Genomic DNA, 13,508 nt, shown 5'->3' on the forward strand with positions numbered 1-13,508 from the left:
TTTTCATTGAGACTTGGAGTCTCCACTTGAACCTAGGCTTTGTGGCTATTTGATGAGCAGCATATATCAAAAATGACACTGTGGCAGTTTCCAGATCAGGCTTTAAGGAGCTACCATCTACTTTCTATCTCTCAGGACACTCACTCTTGGAATTCAACTACTGTATTCTTAGGAAGCTCAAGCTGCCACTGAGAGGCTCACATAAAGAAAAAACAAGTTCCCTGACTCAAAGCCCTGGGTGAGCTTTCAACTAAAGTTCAGCACCAATCTATCAGCCATGCAAGTGAGCATCTTGAAAGCAGATCCTTCAGCCTCTAGTCAAGACATCACTACTGATGTCACATAGGATAGAGATGAGCTTTTATTTATATTTTCTACTTAAATTTTAAAATTTATTTTAAAAATCTATTCTTTAGATGGGACTTCCCCAGTGGCCCAGTGGTTAAGACTCTGCACTTCCAGTGTATGGGGTGAGGGCTCAAGTCTTGGTTGCGGAACTAACATCCCTTGTGCTGCACAGTGTGGCCAAAATTCTTTTTTAAAAATCCATTCTTTAGAATAGAGCTGTCCAAAAAATATAATGTGAGGCACATACATAATTTTATTTATTTTTTGGAAGCCACAGTAAACAAGTGAGAAGAAGCAGGTAAAATTAATTTTAGAGAGAAATTTTATTTAACCCAATATATTCAAAATATGTTTTCAATGTGCAATGAACATAAAAATAATTTATGAGATATTTTACACTCTTGTTCACACTAAGTATGTAATATTTTGGGGTGTATTTTACACTCATAATTACATCTCAGTTGAGACTAGCTACATTCCATATGTGGCAACTGACTACCGTACTGTGAGAGTGTAGCCTTGCAATGAAAGAATTGGAAGGCAGACTATATCCCTGCTGCTATTTACAGTTGAGGAAAGCAAGACCCAGAGGGAGGAAGTGACTCGCCCAGGGGTGTGCCCTGTTGTGGACTGAATGGTGGCCCCCTCAAAGGTATGTTCATGTCTTTTTTCGGTTATTCTGGGTCATAGTTATGGTATGCGGGATCTAGTTTCCTGACCAGGGATTGCACCCAGACTTCCTGCATTGGAAGCGTGTAGTTTTAACCACTAAACCACCAGGGGAGTCCCATATATGTCCATGCCTTAATTCCTTTGGTAAAACAGTCTTTGCAAATGGAATTAACTTAATGATCTTGAGATGAAGACACTATTACAGATTATCTGGGAATGCCCTAAACAGCCAATGTCCTTGTAAGAGATACACAGAGAAGATTAGACAGACAGAGGAGAAGACTGATACATAGACAGAAATTGATGTGAAGATAGAGGCAGCCATGGGGGTGATGTGCCCATAAGCCAAGGAAAATAAGGAAAGCTGAGCCACCAGAACTTGGAAGAGGCAAGGAAAGATTCTTTTCTAAAACCTCCAGAGAGAGTAGGGCCTGTAGACATCTTGATTTCAGTCTTCTGGACTTCAGAATTGTGAAAGAATAAGTTTCTGTTTTTTTAGGCACTTAGTTTTGCAATAATTTTTTATGGCAGCCTCAGGAAACTAATATATACAGCAAGTTTGAGGTGTGGACTTGAAAGCTCCTGAATTTCATCCCCAGCCAGAGCAGTCTGCTTTCTTATTGTCTCTGAAATCTTTCAAGTGGCCAGCATTCATTCTTTTACAAGCAGAGTGGATCACATGACCTAGAGGGCCCATGACCATTATATAGAGAGCCACTGTCCTTTTGCTCCAAGGAACACCATGAACTCTTGTCATCATCCTTTGCCTCATCTACTCAAATGACCTCAACTGCTCTCCCTGTTTCTACTCTTTCCACCTTCAGTTTTTTTTTATGCATAGTTTCCAGGGTAATCTTGAAAAAAAAAAAAAAACAAAACCCTCCAAATATATCTAGCCAAATCTCTGCTCTCAATCTTCCAGTGACTTCACATTCACTGGAGTGAAGTCCAAACTCCCTACGACACATCTACAAGGCCCGGCTATTTTATGGACCTTGTTTGTATCTGTTCACTCCAGGCACAGAGAACTTGCTGCTTCTCCAACATGTTGAGCACAGTCCTTCTCCAGGCCCGTTACATTTGCTGTTTTTCTCTGCCTGGAACATTCTCTACCCTCATAGCCCCATGGCTCATCCTCTTATTTTATTCAGGTCTCTACTCAGATGTTCTGTTTTCATAAAGGATCTCCCTGGTTGCTGTTACTATTCATTCCTTTACCATGCTTTATTTTTCTTTATAGGATGAATCCCACGCCACTTAGTATAGATTTATTAGTTCCTTAGGTTTTTGTTCATCTTCACCTTTGGCTCTATGATGGCAGGAACTTTTGTCTTTTATTTAACAGTGTGCAGAAAAACACATAACAGATATTCCATAAATTCAATCCTGAATGAGTGAACAAATGAATGAGGAAGTAGAAGCATGCAGGCTCCATGGAATCATAACTCTTTTCCTAGAGAAGTCAGAATCTGGATATATAGGTGAAGTTCTACCAATGTGAACCAAAAAGTATATGTTCACTGGAATGGCTAAAAGAATGTATCCAAGGCCACCTGTTTGAGACCCCTGCCCTATAGGATCTGGGCCCACTGGGAACTGTGTTCCCCATCTTCAGATAGTGCAGCTGCTCCAGGAATTGAGTGGTTCTTAAGGATCTACCAGCTTTTTCCTCTTTAGGCCCAGGCCCCATGAGGTCTTATTTGTTGTTATAGACCAAAATCATCCAGAACTCTTCATTCAAAAGGCAGGATGTGGGCTGTAAGCTTCCAGCTCATCAGTTCAAAGAAAACCTACTTCAGCAGCAATGTCTCCTGGGATATTTTCGCAAGCCTCCCTGGAAGATGCTGGGGCCTCTTAAAGGACTAATAATAGACAGACACGTCCAGTTTCCCAAACATGTCAAACTTAAAAGTGAAGGCTATTTTTTCCTTGTTACCTTTGAATTACTACGTAGGGAAAGGACATTCCATTATGACAGTCATCGCTCTCCACATGCCACTTAATAACGATTTAGACTCAGCAGCTTCCAAGCGAAATCATCCTAGGAGGAGCTGAGCTTCATTAGGCAGAAGTTCAGTGTAACTGGTTCAACTCCATCCGGCCCTCCTTCAGCCCTTTGTCACCAGAATGCTTTGTGCTTCAGCAGGTTTAACCACTGTTCAATGACAATGTGACTTTGGGTGTCTTTTTTAATCACTCTGAGCCTTGCTGACTTTATCCATCATGAAAGTTCCTAAACTGACACAGGGTTACCTAGAGGACTGAATAAAACAGTGCAAGTATCTGTGACATTCACCTGGCACCTGATGTTTATTATTATTGAACACTTACTGGACGTGGGTGGGGGCAAAGAGGTAATGTCCTTTAAGTTTTCATTCATCCACTTGTTCACACAATTACTCATTCAACCAATGTTTATTGAGCTCTGGGGAGGTGTCAGGCACAGAGCTTGGTGCAAGGTGACATAATGGTGAATAGCAAGAGGTATACATACTATGAAAATCTCTCCAGATGCTGCCACTTGCCCAAAACATCTGCGCCTGCTTGCTCTCAGAGCCTAGGACTAGTGCAGGAGTTCACAGTCTAATGCAGCACTGTGTTCCCAGAGTGTGGAGCATGGTGGGTAAATGTTCAAGTGCAGTTCATGCATGCTGTCATTTAGTCACTAAGTTGTGTCAGACTCTGCGATCCCGTGACCTGTAGCCCACCAGTCTCATCTGTCCATGGGACTTCCCAGGCCGTTCGCTTCTTGGATGGGGCACTAAATCACACTGCATTACTCATGTAGATAAGTATTACTCTTCGGTTGCCTTTCTAGCTTTCAGATTCCATCCAGGGGAGAGTCCCAGTTGAATGCTAGTGTGTCTTTAGCATCTCTCTAACATTTGGTAATCTCCCATAAACAAAAGAAGGCCTCAGGCGCAGATGTTTTGGGCAAGTGGCAGCATCTGGAGAGATTTTCAAAGTATGTGTACCTCTTGCTATTCAAACTCAGAAACTAGATAAATATTTTTCCCTAGATGGTGCACAAATGTGACCAGCATTTGTGAAGATGGGTCAGGAGTGAAAGTTGGGGAAACACTGGCCTCTGAAATTTCTCCCAACCCCCCTCCCCACCTATAAACATTTTTTTATTGGCGTATAGTTCATTTACAATGTTGTATTAGTTTCAGGTATACAGTAAAGTGAATCAGGTAGACATATATACATATATCCACTCTTTTTTTTTTTTTTCTTTTTTTAAGATTATTTTCCCTTAAAGGACATTATAGGCTTTCTTGGTGGCTCAGTGGTAAAGAATCCACCTGCAATGCAGAAGGCGTGGGTTCGATCCCTGGGTTGAGAAGATCCCCTGGAGAAGGAAATGGCAACCCACTCCAGCATTCTTGTCTGGGAAATCCCATGGACAGAGGAGCCTGGTGCGCTACAGTCCATGGGGTTGTAAAGAGTAGGACACAACTGAGCGACTAAACAACAATAGGCCATTACAGAGTAATGAGTAGAGTTCCCTGTGCTACACTGTGTGTCCTTATTAGTTATCTATTTTATATACAGTAGTGTATATATGTCAAGCCCAATCTCCCAATTTATTCCTCCCTCCACCTCCCCACTCCCTTTAATGGCCCCATTTTACAGTTGACAGAAACTGAGTCTCTTTGTGGAGGGGATGGACAGAAAGTAGGGAGTTTTCTTCTAAACGATCAGGCGAGCAAAGCCAAGAATTGTCTTCGTGGTCGAGTTAGACGTGTATGTATAAAACAATGATTACTCCTCCCTTCCCTCTGCAGTACGTGTGTGCGTCTTTGTGTGTGTGTGTGTGTGGAGCCACAGGCCTTTCCGAATGAGTGACAGCGGGAGCCCGTCCCTCCAGGAGCCGCGTGCAGAGTGACCAATGGCACAGATAGGCTGTGGATGGGTACCAGTCTCTGCAGAAGCCCGGTTGGAAACCGTCGCACCCACCCTTTCCACTCCCCACCGCTCCCCCTTTTCCTCCCCCCACCCCCCTACCCCAGCTCCATCAGTCTTTTTCCGCTCTCGGTTTCCCCGGGCGCACCCAAGGTGCTTATCGCCTTCTTGCAATCCAGGCCGAGGACAGGGTCGGGGGTGCGCGGCGCGGGGGGGCCGAGGCTCAGGTCTGGCGGTTGCAGACTGCGGTCCCCGGTGCCGCCGCAGCACTGCGGCTGAGAACGCTTCGCTGGGAGGCCGGCAGCCTCGGGGTGCTAATATGTAAAGCAGCTGGCGGCGCTGGGCGGGGCCTGGAGGCGATGCAAATGAGGGAGGCGGGGTCTGCCCGGGGCTCCGCCCCCCTCCCCCGCAGCTGGGGCCAGCGGTGCCAAGCGCAGCTGGACTAACAGCGGCAGCTGGGCGAGTGACAGCTCCAGCTCCGCGCGCCGCGGCCGCCAGAGCCGGCGCAGAGGAAGCGCCCGCGGCCCCTGGCGCCTAAGCGGCCGCCTCCTTCCGCGCCTCCCGGGCCCGCAGCCCGCGGTCCCGCGGCCCCGAGCCGGCACTTCTCGGGCTCCGGCTCCCCGCGCGCAAGATGGCTGACCCGGCCGCGGGGCCGCCGCCGAGCGAGGGAGAGGAGAGCACCGTGCGCTTCGCCCGCAAAGGCGCCCTCCGGCAGAAGAACGTGCACGAGGTGAAGAACCACAAATTCACCGCCCGCTTCTTCAAGCAGCCCACCTTCTGCAGCCACTGCACCGACTTCATCTGGTGAGAGCGCGCCGGCGCAGGGCACCTACTCGGGGCCCCGAGGGCAGCGCCGCGCGCGCGGGGACCCTTGTCCGCGTCCCCCCTCCGCCCTGCGCCTCCGAGGGAGGAGAAGCCCCACATCCCCGGAGCTCCCCGCTACGGACCCTTCTGCCCTGGACTCCCCGGTGGACGGTCCTGCGGCTTCCCGCTCCCCCGGGTCCCAGACGGCCGACCGCGGGGTGCCTCCTGCCCTGTCTCCCTCCCAGTCGCCTCGGAGCGCCCTGGGGCCGCGGCGCGGACGGCTGTCCCTCCCCGGGAGGGCAGCGTCTCTAGTGCCTTTTCGCACGGGGTTCCCTGTCCCTCCGCCTCCTTCCGGGCTCGAGGCACCCTCACCCCCCTTCCCTCCTTTCCGGGGGCAGCGCCCTGAGTGTCCTCTCTCTATCTCCCTGCGGGCACAGGGCATCCTTTCCTCCTCCTCCGTGTCTCCGAGGGCAGCGCCCTGTGTTATCTCTTTACTGCTCCTCCCTGCGGGCCTGGGTTCTCCTTTCCACTCCTCGGTTTCCCGGTGCACATCACTGCGGGAACCCTCTGGTCCCCGGTCCTTCTGGGCATGGGGAGTCCTCTCTCCGTCCCTGTCCTCCCGGAAACACCATCGCCGCGGGGGCTCTGCCAGTCTCCCTCCCGATGCGTCTTTTTCTTTTCTCTTTCTCCGAGGGTACGCGGGCATCTCTGTGGGCAGATCTCCTGCCTGCCCTCCGCCCCCACCACGACGGAAACGCTCCCCCAACCCCGCCACCTGGTGGTCGCAAACTCCTCTCTCTGCTTTTTGAGGGGAGATGGAGGTTACCGCTGAACTCCTACCTTCCCCCTCCCCCTGAAAGGCGGAAGACTCTTGGGCACCCGCCTGTGGCTGGGAGGTTGCACCTGGGCCAGAGGGGCAGGGGAAGTGGGGTGACTCTGCGGGGGAACTAACCGGCGGCTGGGCCCCTCGGGCTGTCTGACATGCCTCCTTCTGCCTTTGCAGGGGCTTCGGGAAGCAAGGATTTCAGTGCCAAGGTAGGCTGTGGGGTTCTGGCCCATTTGTGCAAAGAGAAGGTAAAAAAAGACTTCCTAGAAGTGACTGAATTAGGCAGAGAGTGAAGGCACCACGGCTGTCAGAGTGACCTCCCAACTTAGGAATTCATCACCACAGAAAGGTCTTGTTAATACAAGGGGTGCTGTATGTGGGGCAGAGGTGCTCCATCCAGGAAGGGCTGGTGGGGCTGAGAGGCCCCGCTGGCCAAGGAAGTGTATCCGCCCTTTCTGCCTTCCTGCAGCTATCCGAAGAGTGAACCTGTCCTGCCTGGTCAGTTCGCCAGATAGGTGCACGCATGAGTGCTAAGTCGCTTCAGTCATGTCCAACTCCTTGCGACCCCATGGACTGTACCCCACCAGGCTCCTCTGTCCATGGGATTCTTCAGGCATGAACACTGGAGTGGGTTGCCTCCAGGGGATCTTCCCGACCCAAGGATCGAACCTGCATTGTTTACCTTTCCTGCACTGGCAGGCAGATTCTTGACCACTAGCGCCACCTGGGAAGCCCCTCCCCACCGATTCCTGCTCTCATGCCTTTTCACATCCCTTGCCCCATGGAGGTCTCTACAGGTGGCCTCTGCCTCTGCAGATGGTGTATCCCCTAGAAAGGCGACTGTGATTGTCCCCTGGGCCTCTGCCCTCTCTGAAGAAGTGGTTCCAGATGGAGTGCTTCTCAGATCCTGGTTTAAATTGCCTTTTCTCTCTTCTGGCTAGGTACAGGAAGGCTCCAAGTGACTGCTTACCTGGGTCCTTGCATCAGGCCTGAGATCCTTGACCCTAGCCAGGGATGCGCAGCCTAGGGGTGACTCGGCTGTCGCTAACTGCAGGTTCTCTCTCCAGATGCCAGATCACCTGTAGTCTTGTTTAGCCCTTAGGGTGTCAAACGTTTTTTTAATTTGATGTCAACATTTTAGAACTGAAGATTTCACAAACGTATCTGACTTTGCAGCTTCAAGTGTGCTGACTGTTGGTCCCACTGTCTTTTTAGAACTACCGTTTGGAGCTGAGAGCAGCTGTTTTCAATAGGCAGGGTGCACATTCACCATTTTGTCTCAATCGATCGCGACCAGGCCTGCTTCACCCAGTTTTGGCCCCTGTAGGGCCAAGAGTTTCAACCTCTGGTCTGGGAAGTGCCTGTTTTTAGACCAGCTATGGCTGAGTTTGGTGAGAAATGTCACATTTCTGGGGAATGTCTTAGGGACCAGTTGATTGCCCTGATAAGCTGGGCAGAGATCAGGGGAAGAAAGCATTTGAATATTAAAGAGTCTGAGATGTGACTTAGCACTGACTGACAGTTTAGTTGTAGCACCTCCACCCTCCAGAGAAAGTAAAGTGATCCCTGGTGAGTGTGGGTGGCATTGTCAGTTGTACAGAATGCCTGCAGCGTGGCACTGCTTTCTTCTGAGACTTGTATGTCCTCTAACCTGAAATCTGAGCCGAGCTCGCTTAGCTGGTGAGTGTCATAGACCCCCATACCCCTCCTCCTTTACCAGAATTTGGAGCCCCAGTTTTACACACTGCATGAGAGGATTTCCCACATCCCTTTAAATGGCAACATTTTGGTTCTGGTGCAAACTGTTGGATTGTTTTCTAGAACATTAACCCCTCGAGCAGAATGCCAGTGGTGTCTTAGCCCAGGAACACGTAGATCTTTGAGGTTACCTCTCACTTTCATGAATCAGTTTCTGCCTTTGTGGCTTGCTGAGGTCCAGGGTGATTTTTGAACATTTTAATGCAGCTTTTCTATCCCAGCTGCTCTGCAGTTATTAGCGATGGGAACGTTGCTTGCAACATGCAGGTAATGATACATCTGAAGCGGGAGATCCTTTTATTCAAAGAAGAAACAGTGGTCAGCATTTTCTGGTGCAGCTCTTAAGGCAGAATTAAAGTTTCTAATGAAACATGGCAGCTTAAGAGGTCGCCATGCTTAATTTTTTAAATCACTTTTCTTTATCTCCTCTCCAGGCAATGTAGGGTAGTGGGCATGTGCACAGCCTGTCAGGCTATCACTGTGGCTTGGAATCTTGGCCTGAGACTTTGCAGCTGTGTTACTTAGCCTCTTTGTACCTCAGGCTCTTCATTTATAAAATGGGTCCAGTAACAATACCTACCTTTAAAAATTGCTAAGTGGCTCCAAGTTGTTAACAGTATGTAAGATGCTTGGACCAGAGGTCAGCACAGACTCAGCACTCAGAAGATATCATCTCCTAGGATTGTCTCCAAACTAAACTAGTGGTGGGGCAGCTGTGTGTAAGAGGAGACTGGGCTGCAGGGTTACTTTGCTATGAAACCAGCTGCCATGTTAGAGTCAAAATCCAGCTGTGAACATGTGGTCACCTTGTGTTACTGCTTTGTTCATATATGCCAACTGGGCTGGGTGGGAAGGAGCCAGAGAGGGGAAGGGGCAGTTTGACAGCCCTTGAAATTGAGTTGTTTAGGACTTCATGCTTAGGGATATTTAGGAAAGGGAAAGATTATCCTCTTATCCTGGGGCTTCCTTGGCAGCTCAGTCAAGAATCTGCCTGCAAGGCCGGAAACCTGGGTTCGATCCCTGGGTTGGGAAGATCCCCTGAAGAAGGGAATGGCCACCCACTCCAGTATTCTTGCCTAGAGATTTTCAAGGACAGAGGAGCCTGGTGGGCTACAGTCCACGGGGTCGCAAAGAATTGGACACGGCTGAGCAACTAACACTTACTCCTTACTTAAGATTGTTCTCAGGTACGCTCAGAATTACCTGGGACTAATCTTGGAACCTCAGAGCTATTCCTTATTCAAGCATTTTGGGCACTGCGTATTTCCTCAGGGTGAATCTAATGAAAATGGGATCAGCATTGCATAGAAAATGCCTAAGGTTTTATTGTCACCAAAGTCAGAGGTCCAAAGGCCAGGGTCCTGTGTTCTTTTCAGTTTTCCACTCTACAACCCCAGAAGTGAAACTTATCTCATGGTTCAAGAAGGATGCTGGACTATCCAGTCATCACATCTTTATTTCAGCCAACGGTAGGAGGAATGGTAAAGGAAGGCGAAGGACACATGAACAGGAAGTTGCCTCTTACACTTCTGCCTGAATGCTGTTAGCTAGAACTTGATCAAATACCCACACCCTGCTGCTGCAAAGGAGTGTGTGGGAAATGTGATGTTAATTTCAGGTAGCCCTAGTCCCAGCTAAAAGCTAGGGTGGGGGGTTTTCCACCTCAAAAATAGAAGGGACTAGGGATCCAGCCTCTGCCATTCTTGGGTAGGAGGTGTGTAGGATGATCATAAGGCAAGGAAACCACTGAGCCCCAGGCTCCATGGTGCTGCCATGGAAATTGGGGATGCTAAGATGGAAAGTCCATAAACCATGGGAAATTGTAAATTTGTGTGTGCTCAGGGAGCTGAAGAATAGATTTTCTTGCTTTTGTACAAAAATCTAGATTGACTGCCACATAATTTCTCCCGTTTTGTTTCCACTCTCTGTATTTTCTATAAGACCATTCTCGGTGAGGTAGTTTAAGAATGTCTCTGGTGACAGGGGACTGGAGCTGAGAATCTCTATTATGACACTGCCTAAATTCTGAATAAGAAATAGGATCCCTCAGATAAGCAAGGCAGACTTGTCTCTGTAGCATTCTTTAGAGGAGCTGCAGACCTGCCATTTGTGCCTTAGTTGTAATTAAGACAAGGCTTTGGGTGGAATTAGACTCTTAGCCCAAGAAGCTTTTGCAGTTTGGCAGAGAAGGAAAAAAAAAAATTTTTTTAAGGAAGTGACATCATTAGAAATAGGGAGACAATAAAATACAGAGATTTAGAATTCCTAGCATGTGGTTGGAGTCAGAAAGAACTGGGTTTGAATCTATGCTCTGCCACCTACAACTGTGTAAAATCGGGCAAGTCTTCCATATGTCGTGGCCTCAGTTTGCTCAGCTGTGAAATGGGCTGATAGTACCTACCTTATAGGGTTATGGTGAAAAGTAACGAAGTGGTACAAGAGAAGTATCCACTGTTGCTAATTCTAAGTTAGATGATAATTATTACTTCTTTAGCTGTAGGGAACTGTGTCAACAGGGGACAGAGTTAATACAGGAACTCATTAAATGACTGTGACTTTCATGTATTTAGGTGGGTTTTCTTCTTAGGTATGTTTCTTTGCAGACTTCAGGTAACACCAGTGAGTCTGGCCCCAGCCAGCCAGCTTGCTTAGATTATATTTTCTCACCCGTCTTGTGAGAAGAATCTAAACTTCCCATGGACTCACTAGAAAAACCCCAGTGCACTAATTTTCTGACTATGAAAACCTAGCATTGATGATTATAATGAATAAACCAGCTGTCCCCTTTCCTGCATAGATTAGAAAACATGTTTTTAAGCCTTGTTTTTTAATTTTTATTTTTTATTGAAGTACAGATGATTTACAATGTTGTGCAAATCTCTGCTGTACAGCAAAGTGACTCAGCTACACACATGTAGACATTCTTTTTAAAATATTCTTTTCCATTATAGTTTACACAGGATATTGAATATAGTTCACTTTGCTTTTTAAAAACCTTATAATAGACATTATTCTTAAAAATCCCAAAGTATTTCATGAATCCAGTCATTGCTGGTTTCATCAACTTTGACTTTATAGGATTCAAGTTTATTTTAGTCTGTAGTTAGCACATAGAAATTAGAATATGTACTTTTTAAAAACAACAAAGATGAATCAAATGTTCATTTTATTTTTGGCATATTTTTTTCCCTAGGAACTTATGATGTCTTCAAGTTCACACTGAACTTTCTCAGTAAAATCATTAATAGGGCCCCCCCTATTTTTGGCCATGCTATGCAGCACGTGGGATCCTTAGGTCCCCAACCAGGGATTGAACACGCACCCCCTGTATTGGAAGCATGGAGTTTTAACCACTGGGCCACCAGGGAAATACCCAGAGGGCCTTTTTGTGTGTACAGTCACATGTCAGGCCACAGGCTACTGGAGCCTCTGTTATTCCACTTCTCTCCCTTCCCAGAAGTAGATCCCAGAGGCCTGTGAGTGAGACTCCACTTATCTCTTGGCTTCTTCTGAATGTGTTCTAGGGGTCCCAGGTGGATAAAAGACACAGGCTTTTTGAATTTGTGTTTGTTGGTTTGACTTTTTATTTTTTTCCACCTGAAATGGGATTTGGGGCTCAAAGTCCCAAATGAAGTAAAAAATTTTAAGGGTAGATTAATGCTGGATCTGAACAAGAAGAAAGGTTGATTTGTTGAAAAGGCAGCAGCCAATTCATTTTGAGCTGTAGAGCACTCAGGGAGAGCTTGAAGCTTGGTCACTGGGCAACAGAATGCCTTTCTAAGTAAATATGGAAAATATGACCTTTGAAAATCTAGTTGATATGATATTCTGGTTATTAGAAACTCATTAAAAAATATATTATTTCTGAGTACCAGTGATACTCCAAGTACTGCCCGGAAGCAGATGCAGCATGCTTATGGTGCATTTGGGTCAGTAAAGAAAAAGATTCAGAGAACTTAACTGGTCAAAAGATAAACCAAAGGTGTGAAAATAATTTGTACATGTTCTTGCTGTTGGGGCCTCTGCCTCTGTCTCTTTCTCCCTATCTTTTTGTTTCTGTCTCTGTCTCTGTCTACACATGCACACAGGCACACACACATGTGCATATACACATAAATAGACCAGTATATCACAATTTGATAACATGTGTCTCCTTTGGGTGCTTTTCAGCTACAAGTAGTTAAATTATTAAGTACAATTTTAATCCTCTAGTCTTTTGTCTTTGCAGCCCAATTAATTCCTGGGTTGGAGAGGGGAACCAGCTGAGAATTTCATTATCTGTGGCTCATGTTTTCAAAAGCTTGGTCCCTTATCATTCTTGGCATTTGATCTAATCACAAGGATTCTTTGACATCATTCATCCTGTGTCTTCATTGAAATTGTATAATGCTTCTCAGAAAGTTCTGTTGGATAGAGCTGCCTTAGACCCTAGCAGTAGGTTTCACAATAATCCTAATGTGAGCAGACTCTGGGAGATTGGGATGGACAGGGAAGCCTGGCGTGCTGCAGTCCCTGGGGTCACAAAGAGTCAGACGTGTCTGAGCGACCGAACAGCAAATGTGAGTGCATTTAACTTAACTGTCAACTCTTAACTCTTCTTAATATGAAATACCAAATTTAAGATTAAATTTAAAAGAAAAGAGGACATAAAAACTGACAAAAGATAAGAAAATGGATAAAATTAGAGAGAAAAGAGGCAGGTGAGGAGGGGATTTGGTGATGAGGTGGGAAGGAGGCCCTGCTTACCACTTGGTCCAGCACTTGCTTATGTTCTAAAGACACATACCAGAAACAGATGAGGCTTCACTGGTCCCCATCGGAGTGGATCCAGAGAGACCCCAGGGAAATAGCAACCTTGTGTCCTTCTCATTTTTCTTTTTAGACATTTATCTTTATGGGGGGGTTGTGTTTAAAACACACATGGTTAAAAAATAAAGTAATACAAAAGTAAAAAAAAATTGTGTGATAGACTGTTGACCTTTTTATAGCATTCACAAAATCCAGAGCGTTTACATGTGGCATTTGGAGGTGTGATGAATGCTTGGAAATCTGGTGGGAAATTTGTCTATTTACCACATCCATCCATCCATCCTTCCTTCCTTCCAAAAAGTATTCACTCATTAAACTCCCTGTATCAGGAATTATGTTAGATGGCAGGAGCACAATGGTGAATGAGATTGAGAAGATTCTTATT

General features: G+C 46.7%; 1 protein-coding gene across 2 annotated transcripts in view; it reads left to right on the forward strand.

Annotated features, from left to right (window-relative positions):
* Positions 1 to 4,935: 4,935 nt before the first annotated feature.
* The window catches only part of PRKCB (protein kinase C beta), a 375,130-nt gene continuing 366,557 nt past the window's right edge, over positions 4,936 to 13,508 (forward strand). Inside the window, exons 1-2 of one of the 2 annotated variants that reach the window (XM_061401446.1) lie at positions 4,936 to 5,730; positions 6,734 to 6,765. In XM_061401446.1, the coding sequence (XP_061257430.1) occupies positions 5,558 to 5,730; positions 6,734 to 6,765 (205 nt within the window). In that variant the 5' untranslated portion in view covers positions 4,936 to 5,557. The remainder of the gene's footprint in view (positions 5,731 to 6,733; positions 6,766 to 13,508) is intronic. The other variant, XM_061401448.1, reaches the window with a different exon arrangement.

Source organism: Bos javanicus, chromosome 25 (assembly GCF_032452875.1).
Source record: "Bos javanicus breed banteng chromosome 25, ARS-OSU_banteng_1.0, whole genome shotgun sequence".
Taxonomy (NCBI): Eukaryota; Metazoa; Chordata; class Mammalia; order Artiodactyla; family Bovidae; genus Bos; species Bos javanicus.